The 18,724-nt window shown below is 37.9% G+C and overlaps 1 protein-coding gene across 1 annotated transcript in view; it reads right to left on the minus strand.

Annotated features, from left to right (window-relative positions):
• Window positions 1-14,411, minus strand: part of LOC104601226 (sodium-dependent phosphate transport protein 1, chloroplastic-like) — a 44,851-nt gene extending 30,440 nt beyond the window's left edge. The window contains exons 1-5 of the mRNA XM_010264494.3: window positions 13,876-14,411; window positions 11,891-11,998; window positions 10,290-10,445; window positions 9,979-10,194; window positions 3,479-3,688 (exon numbers count right to left, since the gene is read on the minus strand). Of these exons, the coding sequence (XP_010262796.1) occupies window positions 3,479-3,688; window positions 9,979-10,194; window positions 10,290-10,445; window positions 11,891-11,998; window positions 13,876-14,307 (1,122 nt within the window). The 5' untranslated portion in view covers window positions 14,308-14,411. The remainder of the gene's footprint in view (window positions 1-3,478; window positions 3,689-9,978; window positions 10,195-10,289; window positions 10,446-11,890; window positions 11,999-13,875) is intronic.
• Between the last annotated feature and the right edge of the window lie 4,313 nt (window positions 14,412-18,724).

Below are 18,724 nucleotides of genomic sequence, written 5' to 3' on the forward strand. Positions count from 1 at the left end.
AAGACAAGCCCTACTAAACTAGAGACCCACATAGGACTAGTTAAAATGACGAAACTACCCCTGACCAGTTCAGTCCATGTCCCAAGAGTCTTCCCCATGCCAAATCAGAACCTGTTTGTTGGCCTTCTTCTTGCGAGAATAGGTCTTATAATGCCTAGACTGATCCCCATCATCTCTCCTCGGCTTGAAAGAACTCGACCCTGGCGAGTGAAAGGCATGATATTGCTCATAAAGTTCTTGATTAAGATGATACAAGTCTTCAGCTGTAATCCATGAACATTCTGAAAGGGGTAGATTCTTCCACTTTACAAGAAACTTTTGATAACTCCCACTTGCTGTAGAAATCAACTTCTCATCAAGGATGTCTTCAAGCACATCAATAAATGGAACCAAAGGCAACTTAGGCAATGGAACTGTGGGACAATCACTATGGCCATGATATGCACTTAGGTCTTCAACATTGAAGATTGGGCTAATTCCCATTTCACTTGGAAACTCTAGGACATAAGCATTAGAACTGATTTTCTTAGTGATCTTATAGGAACCTGCACTCTTGGAGTGAAGCTTCTTACAAAAGCCCTTAGGAAAGCGTTCAGGGCGTATATGCACCATAACACTATCACCCTCCCGAAAATCAGCTCGGCGCCTATGTAAACCAGCTTTGGCTTTGTATGCATCATTGCTAAGAGCAATCTTGCGCCTAACTTCATCATGGATTTCTCTCATGTGGCGAGCAAAGCCTTCAGCCTCTATGCTAGTCCTGGCTTCTTGGGCAAAGACACTAAATCAATAGGCCTCTTAGGCTGAATTCCAGTAACTATCTCAAAGGGATTTCTTCTAGTTGGCCTGTTAACTAAACTGTTGTAAGCAAAGTCAGCCATAGGTAGGATGAGATCCCACCTGGAAGTATGGTCACCAACTAAGCAACGTAGCAAATCACCGAGGCTCCTATTAACTACCTCAGTTTGGCCATTAGTTTGAGGATGGAAAGAAGATGAGAACTTCAGCTTTGTATTGAGGAGTTTCCAAAAGTAACTCATAAACTTAGCATCACGATCAGAAACAATAGTATGTCTCTAAAGAGCTCTTTGTTTTACGGTTTTACCTGAAGTGTCATCTTGTTTAACCAAGCAATCTTGTATGGTTGAGGATGAGATTGTGCAATTAGATTGAGCCTTTCAACAATTGTTGTAGAAACCACATTCATGCTGCCACCACCATCAATTATTAGCTTGCAAAGCTTGTCTCCGCTCTTGACAAAAGTGAGAAAGATCGTTGTACAAAGCCAATCTTCCTTATTTTCTTCTTTAGAGGATGCTAAAATGTGTCTAACAACTCCAACAAGATTGCTGTCATCTTCTTCTCATGTTCAGATCTATTGTACTGCTCTTCATCAAGGCCTCCTTCATCATCTTCCACTTGTCCTTCCTTCTCACTCCCTATGTGTAGACTTTTATTAGGGCATTGAAATGCATAGTGGCCCTTTCCACCACAATAGAGAGAAGTATTTTCTGTTGTTCCCCTTTTATTAGCATCAATCATGATATTCTTCCCCTTGTTATCAACTCCTTGATACTTGGAACCATTAGACCTTACTAGAACAGCATTATGAGATGTAGGTCTAGTGGCTCTGCCCTCATCTAAACACTTACATATTGCTGCCTCCCCAGCTTGAATGCCAAACCTCCTACCATTCACTTGCTTTAAGCTCTTCTCTATTTTAAGAGCCATTTGAAAAGCATCATCTACATCATAAACTCGTGCAGTCATCATTTCCCTTTGAATATCAGCCCTTAAACCATTCCGAAATCGAGCTAATTTTTGCTCCTCACTTTCTATAGACCGACATCTAATAGTAAGCTCATCAAACTTCTTCATGTACTTAGACACACATAAGTTGCCTTGCCTCAATGTCATCATCTCATCATGAAGAGCATCTTGAAAGTCATTAGGCAAACAGGGGCGGAGCTAGGGGGGACCCAGGGGAGCCATGGCCCCCCCTATGGTCCAGAAATCTGCACACTGAATACATTTTTCTATGTAAGTTTCCTTTCTCCCCTCACTTCTCACCCAATGGTTGCCCCCCCCCATGGCCCATCCATAAGTTTTGGCCCCCCTCATAAAAAATTCCTGGCTCCGCCCCTGTAGGCAAATATTTCTCCTCCAAGTAATGCTTCATATCTTCCAATGGGTGATAGGATGCTTACCCATATTCTGTAATCTATTCTCCACACTCCTCCACCATACTTTTGCATGGTCTACAAGTTTAAGTTTAGCAAATCTAACCCGTCTCTCATCTGACATATCGAACCAATCAATGTACTCCTCTAGTTCTGCCAACCAATTGGAGAAAACTCGTAGATTGATATCACCTCTAAAACTAGGAACTTCTACCTTCACTTTACTAGTAATATCATCCTGATAGTCATCTATATTAGTCTTAGAATCCTCCAATTCATCATATAAATCATTTAAACTTTAGAGTACCTTGAATTTGTAGAGTTCAAGACCTTAAGGGCTTGATGGCAGTCCTTAGTGGGTGGTTCACATGTGGACCAGCAGGATCATTGGTGTTAGAACCCTCTGCTTCAGCTCCTCCATGTGGAACACTAGTGCTGTTTTTCTCTTCTTGTTCTTCCATCAACACTTTGACTTGAGCTTCTAGGGTGTCCACTCGATTAATAAGTGCAAGCAACAACTCTTCTTTAGCTTGTTCACTTAATCTTCCTCTCATGTTTCTACCATGGTAATGAGACATTTGAAACCTGATGCTTTGGTACCAAAACTGATGCAGTAAGGCTGGGACAAATTAACACAAGACAGGAAGAGAGAGAGAGAGAGAGAGAGAGAGAGAGAGAGAGGGGGGAGGGGAGAAGGGGTAGAGAAAGAGAAAAGAGAGAAATCCCAAGGAATCACTCCAAGGGGTCCTAGAATCACTCTAGGGTTTGTAGGAATCACTCCATATAGAAAAAGGGCTCTAAAGAAATCTTCATTCATTCATTCATTAGCTTCAAAAGGAAGATGATGCATCTATTTATAGAGTGACTTGTGTGGCCTGGAATACTGTTCACTATAATTACAAAAATGCCGCTCCTTGTCTTGTGCATCATGAAACACAATAATTTTCTATCTACTAATGCAAATAAACTGAAAATTGAAAGACAAGCCCTACTAAACTAGAAGAACAAGATGTTATAGCCCAAGCCCACACAGGACTAGTTAAAATGACGAAACTACCCCTGACCATCTCAGTCCAAGTCCCAAGAGTCTTCCCATGCCAAATCAGAACCTGTTTGTTGGCCTTCTTGAGAGAATAGGTATTATAATGCTTGGACCGGTCACCATCACATATAATCAAATCACTCAGATGTAGTAACAACTACCTGCATTTCTTTAAGGAATACCGATATTGCAGACATGAAATTAGTTTTCATTAGGACAAAATTATATTACACAACTGATATGCAGAAATAATTACCTGGTTGTAGTATGTTGGCATCCATGTCAAAAGAATGAATGTCCCCCAGTTGTGGCAAAAGTGAGATACTATTAAGGCCCAAACAGGTGCCTTTGATAATATTAGTCTCCATGGTATTTCTTTTACAGGTTCCCTGGTAATACTGGTACTAGCAATAAGCTTCCTTTCTTCAGGGCGAAGTTGAGGATCTTCAGCTGGTGAGCTATGTGCCTATGGTGTCAGTAACCAAAAGATGAGTGATTCTACAATCTCAATATGAAATATCCAAGGTAAAATATAAATAAGATAAAATAAAATAAAACAAAAAAGAACAAAAAAAAAACACATGGAAAAATTTGTTATCTTTGATATTGAATAGCAATTTATAAAGGCTACTCGATCATCATGACTATCTGTTATGATAAATTTGTAGAGAGACTGGGCCGAATGGGCCCTAGCCCATTATGATCTTATTGATTAGTTCTTTCTTGTTATTTGCTCTTAATGGGCCTTTAATTCTTATGTTTTCTAAGTATGCTGATGAGGTGGACGCCCACTTAAGGGCAGACTTGTAATTCATGTAATCTTGGTAAGATTAATAAAAGATTAGAGTGGAGAAAGAGGAGATTATTGAACTCCTTTCTCCCTTCTTCTCCATTCTTCCTTTTTCTTCTTGTTGTCTTCTTCTTCTTCTCTTCCTCTTTTGATATAATCTGAAATATTTTATTATTTTTTATTGATCTTAATCACATCTTGGTATCAGAGCAGGTCTTCCTTCTCTTTTATTTTTTTCTTTTCTTTTCCCATACACTTCTAATCGAAAGGTGTATGGAGAGGTAAGTTGCTGATTATATGCCTAGTTGGTAGAGGGTTTGGAGAGTCAGAATCTGGCTGTAGATTGCCAAGAAAGTGGGGTTGTTGATCTTTTGCCCAAAACCCTAGCCGACAAGAGAGTTTCCAGTTACAGGTTAAAGAGACAGTTTGGGTGTGGCGCTCAAGGCTTGGAGGGTTCCTTTTGATCTCCAAAAGTGGGTGGTTGCAGTTGGTAGAGGTTTGGGAAGCTCTAGTTGGAGCGACTACTTCTTCTCTCTTTCTCCCCAGAGGCCAGGTACAGTGAAACCCTAGTTTTGGGATTTTCAAGTGTTGGACTAACCTCAGTTAGGTCTATAAAGTTTGAAAACATTGTTTTTTAATTTCGTTTGATCAATGGAGCAATCCGGAAGTGAGATGAAGCAGTTCAAGTTTGTAATAGAGGTAAACTAGGGTTTCTCACGGGCAGTAAGGTGAAATCGGAAGAGACTGATCCTACATATGAGAAATGGATGCAAGATAACTACACAGTTATTGGATGGTTGGAAAGTTCTATGCAGCCCCACATAAGTCAACATTATCTTTGGATGACTCCAGCTAAGGAGATTTGGGATAGTGTTACAAAAACATATTCTCAAAAATTGAATGTTGCAAGGGCCTACAAACTGAAGAATGATGTGAAAAATCTGAAACAGAGGGAGAAGAGTGTAGTTGTCTACTACTCAATGTTGACGTCACTATGGCAGAAGATTGATGTTATGGAAGCAGTTGTATGGGAAAGCACCAAGGAATGTAGAGGCATTCAGGAAATTTGTGGAAAGAAACAGAGTGTTTGAGTTTCTTACAGGACTTAACCCTGAATTTGATATTATGAGGTAGAATATTCTGGCCAAGGATGAAACAACACTTGCTCAGGCATATTCTATGGTGAGCAGTGAAGACAACAAGCGGCAGGTACAGTTACAGGGTCCACCACCTTTAGAACATTTTGCACATGCTGGAATAAAACCAAAGGGATCAACTAAGAAGAAAGAGGTGATATGTGAATACTGCAAGAAGTCAAAACATACTAAGGATACTTGTTGGAAACTTCATCTAGATATTCTTCCGGAGAGGTTTCGGAACAACAATAACAACAACAACTTTAAGAAAGGTGGTCAGTCTGGAAAGACCAAGAATGCAAATGTTGTTACAACATCTAAAGATGAAGAAAAATCTGATGTGGAGCAGTTGGCAGCAGTGAAGGCAGAATTTGAGAGAGATGGGAGGTTAATTAATCACTTGGAGACTACTATTGCAGCTTCCTCCTCAGGCAACACCTCTTCATCCGCGTTTGCCCATTCGGGTATTCGTGCTTTTGCAAATCATGCTACAGCCTCAGGTAATCATAGAATTTCTTGGATTATAGATTCTGGCGCATCAGACCATATGGCCAGCATATCTAACTTTTTTGTTCATAGCAGCTCCTCTCTGGTAGAGAGAATTGCCGATGGGTTTCTTGCTCCCATTTCTAGCAAAGGGAACATTAGAGCCTCTAACTCCCTTGTTTTGTCATTTGTCATTCATGTTCCTAAACTTGGCATTGACCTTTTATCTATTAGTAGCTTAACAAAATCAATGAATTGCAGCATAACCTTCTTTCCTACTCATTGTGTTTTTTAGGACCTGAAAACTCAGAGAACAATTGGGAGTGGCCATGAGGTGAATGGAATATATTTGTTAGATATCTCTAATCAAAGTCTTGGACCACCTAGTGGAGTAGCCTTGGAGTCTATCTCATCAAAGTTAGTTAATAGAGTCATGATATGTCATTTGAGATTTGGTCATTTGTCTTTTTTAGCTTTGAGTCATTTGTTTCCAGAAATGTTTAAGGGAATATCCCTATCGAGTCTTCATTGTGAGTCATGTGAACTTGCAAAACATTGTAGACAATCTTTTTCAGTGAGTAATAAAAGATTAGTTTCTCCTTTCCATATTGTGCATTCTGAAGTGTAGGGGCCATATCATTTATCTGCTATAGGGGGTTACAAGTATTTCATCTTTTTTATTGATGTTTTCTCTCGTTACACCTGGATTTACCTTATGAGATCCCGAGATGAAGTGCCAAATATTGTACAAAATTTATGAACTTATTCTTACCCAGTTTAATACTTGAATCAAAATATTCCGAACTGATAATGCAAAGGAATATTTTGAGAAGAGCCTTTCCTCCTACTTTGATACCTTTAGAGTTATTCATCAGACTTCTTGTTCCTACACTCCACAACAAAATGGAGTTGCGGAAAGGAAGAACCCACATGTGGTTGAGGTTGCGAGGAGCCTCCTTTTTGCTTTTCATGTTCCTATTAAGTTTTGGGAGGATGTTGTCCTTACAACTACATACTTGATAAACAGGATGCCTTCCCGAGTTCTGGGTTTTAAAACCCCCTTTAGCCTCCTATTTCCAAATGAGGATCTCTTCTCTCTTCCTCTCTGAGTGTTTGGGTGCACTTGTTATGTTCATATTCATAGTCATCAGAGGCATAAGTTTGAGCCTAAAGAACACAAGTGTGTCTTCTTGGGATATGCCTCCACACAAAAGGGGTATTGCTGTTTTGATCCGGTTCATGGCACTAGCTTTGTTTCCAGAGATGTCACATTTGCTAAGTCTGTTCCCTTCTTTGGTACTTCTCCTGAGGGGGAGCATTCAGAGGAGTTGTTTGTGATGTCACCATCTGTCCCTCTTCTAATTCCCATTGAGTCTTCTATTGAGTCTCCTCCCATCGAGTCTTTTACTAGGTCTTCTTCTCATGTTTGTGCTCCCCCTCCTCCTGCTCATCCTCCCACATTTTCTTCCCATCCTATTGTCCAAAGGTGGTACCAGAGACAAAGACTCAAGGATGTGCAAGTTGTTTCCACACCTTCAGATGAGCCTCTTGCACCTCCCATCACTATTGAGGTAACAGGTCAGCCCTCTTTTACCACTTTTGATACCTTCCCTAACCTTGATCTCCCTATTGCTCTTCGCAAAGGCAAACGAAAATGTACAACTCATTGCATTTCCAAACACCTGTCCTACAGCCTTCTTTCCCCTTCCTACTATTCCTTTCTTGCCTTTGTTTCCACACATGTGACTCCCAAATCTGTCCCAGAAGCCTTATCCAAACCATAAAAGAGGGATGCTATGATGGCTGAATTAGATGCTTTGCATAAGAACAATACCTGGGAAATTGTGGATTTTCCTGAGGGAAAGGAACTGGTTGGCTGTAAGTGGGTGTTCACTATTAAGTATCATTCGAATGGTACTATTGAAAGATTTAAGGCCCATTTGGTTGCTAAAGGATACACTCAGATGTATGGTATTGATTACCTGGAAACTTTTGCCCCAGTGGTCAAAATGACTTCAATTCGAGTTTTGCTATCTTTAGCTGCTACTTTTGATTGGCCACTTCATCAATTCAATATTAAAAATGCTTTCTTGAATGAGGACCTACATGAAGAGGTCTATATGTCTTTACCTCCAGGGGTATATGGGAAGGAGATGCAAGGGAAGGTCTATAAATTGAAGAAGTCCCTTTATGGCCATAAGCAATCTCCTAGAGCCTGGTTTGACAGATTTCAAGCTACCCTTGTTATTTTTGGGTACACACAGACTCAATCAAATCATACCCTGTTTGTTAAGAGGAGAGATTCCTTAATGACCCTTCGGATTGTCTATGTTGATGATATTGTGGTTACTAGTAATGATACTTAGGAAGTTACTCATCTCAAAAGATTTCTTAACATTGAGTTTGAGATTAAAGACTTGGGTAAACTCAGATATTTCTTGGGAATTGAAGTTGGCAGATCTAAGGATCATATCTTCACTTCTCAAATCTCAACATAAGTATGTTCTTGATCTTCTTGCAGAGACTAGAAAACTGGGTGCTCCACCAGCTTTCACTCCTATAGACCTAAATCATAAGCTATCAACTACTGATGGTGAACTGTTAACTGATAGGGAAGTGTTCTAGAGACTGGTTGGGAAGTAATTATATCTTTGCATGACTCAACCAGATATTTCCTATGCAGTTAGTGTAATTAGTTAGTTCATGCATTCTCCTAGAAATACACATTTAGCAGTTGCTGAGAGGGTTCTGTGCTATCTAAAAGGGACTCCAGGGAATGGTATCTTGTTTTCTAAGCATAGACACATGAAGCTGGAAGCATACACTGATGCTGACTGGGTTGGATGTATTGATGATAGGAGGTCCACTTCAGGTGGACCTGCTATGGTGGCAGGGAGCATTGTATCATGGAGAAGAAGTAGTCTGTAGTGGCTAGATCCTCTGCTAAAGCAGAGTACAGGGCAATGGCACATAAAGTTTCAGATATTTTGTGGTTAAGATCAATTTTAGAAGAATTGGGTATAGACTGTGAGAAGCCAATGATGTTATATTGTGACAACCAGGCTGCTATCAACATTGCACATAATCCTGTTCAGCATGACAAAACTAAACACATAGAAGTTGACAAGCACTTTATACGAGAGAGAGTTGCTTCAGGAAAAGCCTGTCTGCCATTTATTGCTTCTAAATAATAGTTGGTTGATGTTTTGACAAAAGGTGTTCCTAAAGGAAAGTTGGTTCACTATATAAGCAAGTTGGGCATGATTGATATCTATGCTCAGGTTGAGGGGGAGTGTAGAGAGACTGGGCTGAATGGGCCCTAGCCCATTATGATCTTATTGATTAGTTATTTCTTGTTATTTGTTCTTAATGGACCTTTTTATTTATGGGCCTTTAATTCTTTTTTATGTCTTCTAAGTATGTTGATGAGGTGGATGCCCACTTAAGGGCAGACTTGTAATTTATGCAATCTTAGTAAGATTAATAAAAGATTAGAGTGGAGAATGAGAGGATTATCGAACTCCTTCTTTCTCCCTTCTTCTCCATCCTTCCATTTTCTTCTTGTTGTCTTCTTCTTCTTCTCTTCCTCTTTTGCTATAATCTGAAATGTTTTACTATTTTTTATTGGTCTGAATCACATCTAGACTCTGCATGCGCCAGTGGAAGAAAACTTTATGGTAGATGTCTTCCAAAATATATCTTACTAACCATGTAGTGTGGAAAATTCTGCAGGCAAGGGTTGGTTTAGCATCAGATGGCTTTAATGGTCCCTTACACAGTAAGGAATACAACAAAGAGGAAAGAGAAGAGAGAAGACTAAAGGGAAAAGCCAAGCTAGAACATAGAGCGACTCCGATCACTCAGAAAAGAAGCAAATCTGACAATATTAGAGGTTTAAGTATGAGATGGGTAAAATGCACAGTGTTCCACAAAAATTAGAGGTTTAAGTAATTTTAGGAGTCAACCCCTGATCTTGCCAATACTGCCTGAAGGAGATAGAAAACGAGGAGGCCATCCATATGCAAAGATGGCATCTACACTCCTAACTACCAAATACTGGGAAAAAACTCAAAATTTTAGCCTTCAAGATCATCACTTTTAATGACTCTATATCCTCATTAAATGTAGCTCCCATGACTCAATAAATATAGTGGTCTTTTTTTATGGTAATGGACCAGAAAAAAGATAACTAGCACTTGTAATGAAAACTGCAACTCAGACCCTAAAAATATTATAAAGATAATGTTCTTTTATAAGGTAGGAATTTCTAACAAAGTAGCTGCAGAAACTTAGCTAAAGAGAACAAACAGAACAAATACGATTCCTAGAACAAATTTAATTTACCTTGTTCAGCCATACTGCAAACCAAACAGTCCCAAGAGAACCAAAGGAGTAAAAGACTGATGGCCAGCCAAATTTATGAATCAATAATGGGGAAAAAGCCAAGCCAGTTACTGATCCAAGATACATCCCACTGTACACCAATGCTAAAGATCTACTTCTTTCAGATACAGGAATCCACTTTGACAGAATATTATTCATGGCAGGCATTGCAACACCCTGAAAAAGGATTCTAACTTACAATGAAACAGAAATCCAACACAAATTCTCCCATCAAAAAGCATTTAAACAATAGGAAATAGAAAGGATCTAACCTCACCAATCCCCATGAAAGCACGCACAACAAGTAAGAAAGGCAACCCAATCTTTGCAGCAATAGGTGTGAGAGCTGTTGCAATAGACCACCAAACCACTCCAAATCCCAATACACGTTTCCCACCAACTGTATCTGCCCATATACCTCCAGCAATCTATTGACATAAACTTAGCAGTTACAAGAAACACTGAAACACCTAATCTCAATTGAATAAGCAATGAAAAACTAAATCAATGTACTTTGAAGATAAGCAGAAACCATATCTACTGGAATACATACACTAATTTCAAACAGAACCATAACGCAAATGGAGAGGATTTCCTTCTGCTCACAGTTAGGAGGAAGGTGTTGAATTCTAGAGATAGTAAGCAAGTTTGGATCATATATGGCTTAGCATGCAGTGGCAAAAAGACATTTATAATGACATCTGAAAACGATTACTAAACTTCTAGGAGATACAAATATGATGCAAATTGTATCACATCATTCTTTCCCCTTTTCAGGAAATAAATAAATAAAATATTTTTCTTCTCAAATGCTTTCCCATTAGTTTGAATTTAGATGACAAAAGAAAAGGGTGGGTATACAATGGCATCAATAAAAAGTGAGTCCAAAAGGAGACAAAAAATAATACATAAAAACCAACCAAATGTGCAACCGTTGGCATCTAATATGACATGATAAAACTATGAAAGTTCTGCAAGCCTAAAGCCTTATTAGAAAAACTATGATAAAAGGACACTTCCCAAAGAATGCTATGAAAAAAATCGTATATAGGTGCCAATTTGTTCATTAACACAAGGAAAAAGTTGTCCTGATTGGGCCAAGTAGGGAACTCCCTTACATGAACCCACCTATTTTAACCACATGGATGATTCTTGTAGATGATCCAACCTGTTCATCAGATAGGCCCAAGGAATCTCCTCATCTCAAGATAAATTTGTTCTTAACTAAGAACTAAATATGCTAAAAAAAGTAGTGTCTACTCACAAATAAAAAAATATATATTTCTCCAATAAGAGAATAAAGAGATGCAGAACTCTATAATGACACGCTCAATACCTCCAATACCCAAAAACAAATAAATGCTATTTACAACCCAAGCTCTAGATAATAAAACCCAAAATGGCAAGGGAGCAATTTTCTACCCAATATAACATGCATCCAAATTCTCTTGGCACAAAAGAAGCCATAGAAAATAAGCTTAGACTTTTATCTTTTAGCCACCATAACAACTTAAAAATTCATTCTTTCGGTTTAATAATTTCACTGGAAGGAACTTGACTATTGTAATCTCAATTTTATATCACAGTTACAAAGATCACTCTGGAAACATGCCATATACTTCTAGATGTAATTTTGTGTACAATTACCCAAACTTGGTGAGAGACAGAGTATGGTTGTCTGCATGCACTACATTAAGTTTTGAAGTCATCACCCAACCAAAGAAGGTTAATTCTTCTCTTTTTTCCCTTTTGTCAGGAATTTGTGCATCATATTAACATCAGAAATCAGAAAACCACTTCAAAGTATATGGTTTAAAGGAAAATAATCTCAATATTTTAACAAAGAATATTTGTTCTTATAACAGTAGCCAACCTGTGTGAGAAGGTAACCCCAGAAAAATGAAGACTGTATCAAGCCAACAGTTGTTGGGTTCCAATTGAACTCTGCTGACATGGGAAGGATGGCAATGCTCATATTGACCTACCCAAAAAAAATTATTACTGTTTTTTCAGAAGTTATAGATGAACATAAAACAAAGGAAATGCTTCTAAAATCAAATTAACAACTTCTCCAGATTTTCCAAACAATTAATTACATCTCATCTTCCTATAGAAATAAATTAAGAGGTCAAGTAAAGTACCCGATAAGGAACAACCTCATAAACAACATGTACTGACAGGAGTAACTCATTGCATGAAAGAACAATAAAATTTATATGAACAAATGTTTGACCTTTATGTCACAAGAAAATCTACAATACCATAAACTTCCTACCACTAGAAGCATCTAATTAAATGTTGAAAAGCTAAAGTACTATATTCAAAGGAACAAAAGTTTCATCCATCAACTTTTCTCTGTCATAAATTATAATCTCTGCATTATTCCATTTTGAGCATAGTCAAATCAATTGACAGGAAGAAAACTGAGCTGAACTGGTCTGGATCATTAAAGCTTGTGAAAACATGCATAACTACATTTTTTTTTGAAGAAAAAAGATAGATTTTATTAGATAAATAGATCAGAGTACAAAACACACCATCACCACTGACAGAGATGGCTTACATACAGTAAGGGGGTGTATAACTGTATACAAAGACCCCAAAACCATAACAAAAAACATGATGCCTGACATACTGAGCCCAACCCTTAACTTAACCAAACCTATCCTATTACACAAAAAGACACTAATCCAAACTCCTCAAAACCCAAGAGATAATTCTACCCACTAGTCTAATGAATAATGTCTTCACACCTCAAGCTACTCCCATCAAACACCCTCTTATTCATTTCTTTCCACAAAGCCCAAGAAATAGCAGAAGGGATGACCGGAGTTAATGCAATGGAAATAAAGAGAAGGATAGAACAAGGAAAACATAAAATACCAGTTCAATATGTTCAAAAAATATTAAAACAACTAATCATTCCCTAAAGTGAAGATTTTCTGATCGTTCTTTGTACATTTAAGGTAGCAAGAAGGTCCTAATTTTAGACGTTTTTGCAATAATTTTAATAATTACTTGCTATTTAGTAATCAGAATAGAAATAAAATCATAAAATAATTCGCAAATTGCTACCCAGCAATTGAAACAATAAAGAGTAAATCTATGATGCCAGAAAGACATGATAACGGAAGAGCTTTGACCAATCAACCCCGCCTTCCCCTTAAATTTTGATGAATACCACCTGATTGATTACTACTTCTATGATACCGGTTGATTGGTTAAGTTTTTCCAGTATCATAGTCGAACCCAACAATAAAATTTTACCTTTCAGTCTAACCAAATTTAATCATGTCAGTATTAAGAGAAGTCAGAGTAGAAGGAGTAGCAATATTATAATATAAGAAATTATGCAAATGCATCATCTTTTCATCGTTTAACTTGAACAAACTCCTTTCAGCCTTTAGGTGATCCACTCCAACGCTTAGAAAATTCACCATCAAATTGATACGGTTAAACAAAATCAGTAGATAATAGTCATATCCCAAACAACATCGAAAGACAACCACAATATCTTGAATAATTAAATATATAACTTAACCTCTCAGAACCAAAAAAAAAATGGAAGAACACTCCCAACGTAATCAAAGTCTTCCACAATTCAAAATACCTGACATACAGTCAGTTTTAGTTTCGAAAAACATAAACAAAAGGGACTGTACACTGGAATGAAGAAAGAAAGATCCAAGCAGGCAAACACTCAAAGTACCAACAAATTGTAACTTCAACACGATAATTAAATGGCGCAATCTCCGTATAACAAGCTTGCATCAAGCATCAAATGTTCATTTCTATACAATTAAAAAACAGTCCTAGTCCTCACAAGCAGAGTAATGGAGGGAATAAAGAGAAGCTTACTCTGTCCATATTGCAAAGCAGGAAAGCAGAGAAACATAGAATTACAATGACCCAACGCTTGGGAAACTGCTCCAACCAAGGAAGCCCCTCGTCTAAAGACTCTAAACTGTCCTCAGCTATAACAACCTGGCTGAAACCATCCGGAAACTTAACCGACTCCGGCGCCGAGTCGGCAACGTCGTAGGGCTCCGATTTGACATCAGCCAAGACTCTACCAACGTCTTTCCGACCAGATCCTTCCAATGCACGGGAGTTTCTCCAGGAAACACGAAAGCCATGGTGATGTTTGAGAGAAAGAAATCGAACGTGGAATTCAGTTTTCAAATGTGAGCAGGCAGCCTTCCGAGAAGTCGTACGAACACTGGAATTCTTGCGAGTCTGCAAGGATGAAAAGTCGGGAGCAGACGAGAGGAGAAAGGCTCCCGCGTTCATGGCGTAGAGCGCCAAACGTTTTGGTACTCTGATGAGAGTGAGAATAATTTTTGTTATTTTTTTTTATTTTTGTTTTGAAGAGAGAATTTAAAAGCTCAGGCTTCAATTGGTTGGTTTCATGGAGCTGGAGTGGGGGAGTGATATTTACGGGCACTGGTCACCCCTTTGACACGTGTCGGATGTTGGAACAAGATTATATCTCAGGAACAGGAAGATCTGCGATAACTTGTGTGGCTTCTTTCGTTAATCGTTAGTAGAATCTTACTAGTCAGTACTTAGTAGAACCGTAGAAGTAACGGGCACACACAGCGATAATTCTGGGTCTGCAACTGGGCGGACTCAACTCGAGTCCGGACCGACCCAGTCCGTAATTTTATATGGGTACTCGGCTTAGGTTTGGACTTAAGATTTCAGTCTTTTTTTATAGCGGGGATTCGTTCGATGCAGGAGCTTTTTTTAATCAAAAGTTAAATAATAAAAATATATAAGAATATATAATTGTTTTCTATTTTAACTTCTTAATAACTAATTCCATCGAACTCGATTCAAGTTATTCGGTTTTCTATTATTTTTTATCAGTTTTGGTTTAATAATTTTTCAACATGACCAAGTTATGTCAATCTTGGTTTGGTTATTTGTAAATCGACCAAAACTGAACCGACTCGATCATATGTATCTATCTATTTATCTATATATATATATTAATACAAGAAAGTGGAAAATTTTTCATATTTCTTAATCTAAAATATTTTTTATATTATAAATTTAATTGTCTTTAATTTATTTTTCATAATACTATTGTAATTTATTAAATTTAATTTGAGCCAATATCTGATTCATTAATAGAAAATAAGAAAATAAGTGTCAATGGACCAGGTTTAGATTGAACGGTCTAAATATTGAATTGTACTGGTCCAAAATGACCCAAAATATTAATTGGATTGGATTGGACCTGATCCATTTGTAATGAACTCTCATGAGACTGGACAGGATTGAACCAAATCCAGTCCAATTGACACCCCTAACCCTTGAAAAACCTACAGTGGATTAATACCATCTATTGGAGGATGCCAAATGACCGTGCTCCATTGTCTATTAAGTAATAACAAAGTTACAAACTTGCAATGTTTACTAACGATATTTTGAACCGAACTGAGCTTATCACCTTTTGCCATGGGCTATAGCCCAGACCAGGCTGGGCTGGATTTCGAGTGCTATGACTGTATATATCAAATATAAACATTTTATAAAATGTAACATATAATATATGTATAAAATTATGTTATATTTTATATAATATAAAATGCCCAGGCCTGGCCTCGACAAAACTTAGCTCGAATCCATGGGCCATCATCGTCTAAGCCTTGTCTCATATACTATATGGAGTTGGTTATATGAATCTTATTCTGTCATTTGTTCAACTTAGTATATCCATTGCTAAATGATGAGTGCTCAAATGAATTCTAACTACTTCCTTTTCTGGTCTGCCCCTAACCTGAATAAGGGAGGAGGTTGCATCAGGCAGTAAGCAGTAAAACTTTGTCAAATTCTAATGATCATTGATGCATACTGGCAGGGACCTATATGATGCATGGGAATTTTTAGTAATTTTTAATAATTTTTTATAATTTTCATAATTTTTAATAAATTTTAGATAATTTTCAATAATTTAATCACCACAATCAAGTGAAATCATCAAATACATAAATGCATCACAATTTAAGCACTAAATATCACTAAGGCTATGTTTGGTTGAAGGAAAAGGTAGGGAAAGGAAGGAAAAGGTATACAAAATTATACAAGGTTTGTAAAGGTTTCCTTACCTTTTCTTTCCTTTCCCTAGTTTTTCCTTCAAACCAAACATAGCCTAAGGGCTTGTTCTTTTTTTAGATTTGAGAGGGGAGAAAGTTGGTCAATGGGATTTTGGTTCCCATTGACCTAGATGCCAATGTGTGTGTGTATGTGTTTTCAAATTTATGTGGGATCCATAGAAAATTTATTTCTCCTATCTACCACTTACCCAGGTAAGTGATACCCATATTTTATATGGATAAATAACTTTCCCACCAAACACTTGAATGAGATAAAATTACCCCTTTATACAAAAAAAAAAAATTATAACCAATCAACCGGTATCATAAAACCAATAACCAGTTATCAAAATTCATGTGGGCCAAACTTGGACTTAGGTAAAACTCCTTAACCAAGGTGCTGAGTCCAGCCCAAGCCGGCCTAACTTATGATATTTATTTTTATTTATTTATTTTTGACAAAGGTCTAACCCATGATCACTACTAATTATAAAGTGTTACCATATGGGTTCATAGTTACATATCTAATTAGTTGTTAATAAATGGATTGTTTTGATAAGATTTAAAGGGTGTTCACCAATGCATACAATTTTGTATAAAAAAGGCATATCGATTTGCTGATGTGGTCGTTTTTCTATTTAAAAAGAAAATATCTTTTATGTTGCCAATACCCAATCCCTTAATTAGTGGAGTTAATTATTAACTAGTTTAGCGGGTTTCTAATTTCGTAATGAGTTGAATATGTTTGCCAAAGTTTGGCACGCGCAGGTGTAATAAGGGGTAAAAAAAAATAAGGCAAATTTCTTAAATTATCCTTATGGTTTAGTTAATTGATTAACTATATCCTTATTGTTTATATATTGTATTAAAGTATCCTTAAGTTCTTTAACAATTGTTAATTCTCCCCTGGCCGTTAAGATTCTATTACAATCCGCTCACATGCATACTACGTGACTGTCATATTTTAAAAAAATAACAATAATACCCTTTTTATTAGAAGAAAAATTAATTTAAGGATTGTTATTGTTGGTGCGTGATCTGGCTACTCCTAGCTAGAGGGCGATCTGAACTCCAATTGAGTGGCAAACTGGATCAATCTGCAAAACAGTGGATCAGAGAACCCGAGGTAACTAACCCGGCGAGGTCGCTCTGATGCTTAAGTCAATACTTATGCTGTGAATGCGAGTTGAATGCTTGAGAGCTTGAGTGTTAGTGAGTAAAATAATCACGCATACCTTTGCCTTGAGGTTTCATGTCTTTATATACTGGAGTAGTCGTGGGTCTTACGAAAGAGCTCCGGGATCTCTGGGCTGTGGAGATAAGGTTTGTTCCATTTTTTAAGGAGAGCAGTATGTTGATAAGGTTTATCATTTACCTCCGATTTAGGCGGAGCCAAGACGAGTTCTAATCGTGATCTTGGGAAATTCGGGATCTGTTGGCTCATCGTGATCTCGAGAGATTCGGGATATGTTGGGGAGGTCTTTGGAGTCGGTTATGTAGCGTTTCGGCTCATTAGCTTCGAGCTGTAACTTCGATTCTTTAGTCTCGAACTGGATTGGGTGTCAAGGTGCCTCTACACCGAGGTGGGAAGATCTTCTACAGTTAGAAAATCCAAATGACCATCCTTTACCAACCTTGTGATTCGGTCAATACCGATATGCCCAAGTCGGTAATGCCACAGGCACGTGAGACTAACTATATCACGAGTTCTTTTCTTGGGGATTTCGACTGACATAGTTTCGGCTAAGTTAGTTTCTAGAGAAGGACGTAGAACATAGAGACCGTTCTCTAGTCCCCCGCATGCGATGATTTTATTGTTCCTTTTAATAGTAATCATATTACTAAAATAGACAGTATATCCATCAGCACACAGTTTAGAAACAGAAATCAAATTTCTTCTTAAGCTCTGTACATAAAGACAATCCTTAAGTACAAGAATTCCTTCTCTAAAGACTAATTCTACGGTTCCTATCGCCGTAGCTACAACACTTGCAGAAGTCCCCAAGTAAAGTGTCACTTCCCCTTCACTTAGCCTTCTGCTTACTTTGAACCCCTATAGTGAATTACACGCATGAGTTGAAGCCCTAGAGTCAACACACCAAGACACAGAAGTAACTAACAGATTAGTCTCTACGACACAAGTTTCGAGATTACCTTTCTTAGATTCCAGGTAGGCGGGACAGTTCTTCTTCCAGTGGTCGGCCTGCTTGCAGAAGTGACAGGCATCAGATGCCTTGTCTTTCTTTTGTTTCTTAGATTTGGTGGCCTTTTTCTGGGGCTTTCTCTTTGCCCTCCTCTTCTTGCCAGATTTGCCAGCTTCAACAAGCATGGCTATCGGCTCATCCTTCTTAATCAGTTCTTTGACTCGTTGCAACATATTGCTGAGCTCTTGCAAGCTGACGTTCAGCTTGTTCATGTTAAAATTCATGATAAACGGATTGAAGGACAGAGGCAAGGAGTTAAGAATGGCGTCTATCTGTGTGACCAGATCTAACCCGGAGCCAAGGGCCTCCAGTTCGTTTATGTAACCCATCATCCGGAGACAATGGTCATGAACTTGCTACCCCTTGGTCATCTGTGCGGTCATGAACTTCTTCAGGACCTTT

This window comes from Nelumbo nucifera, chromosome 2, assembly GCF_055504915.1.
Source record: "Nelumbo nucifera cultivar China Antique chromosome 2, China Antique-T2T, whole genome shotgun sequence".
Lineage (NCBI taxonomy): Eukaryota > Viridiplantae > Streptophyta > Magnoliopsida > Proteales > Nelumbonaceae > Nelumbo > Nelumbo nucifera.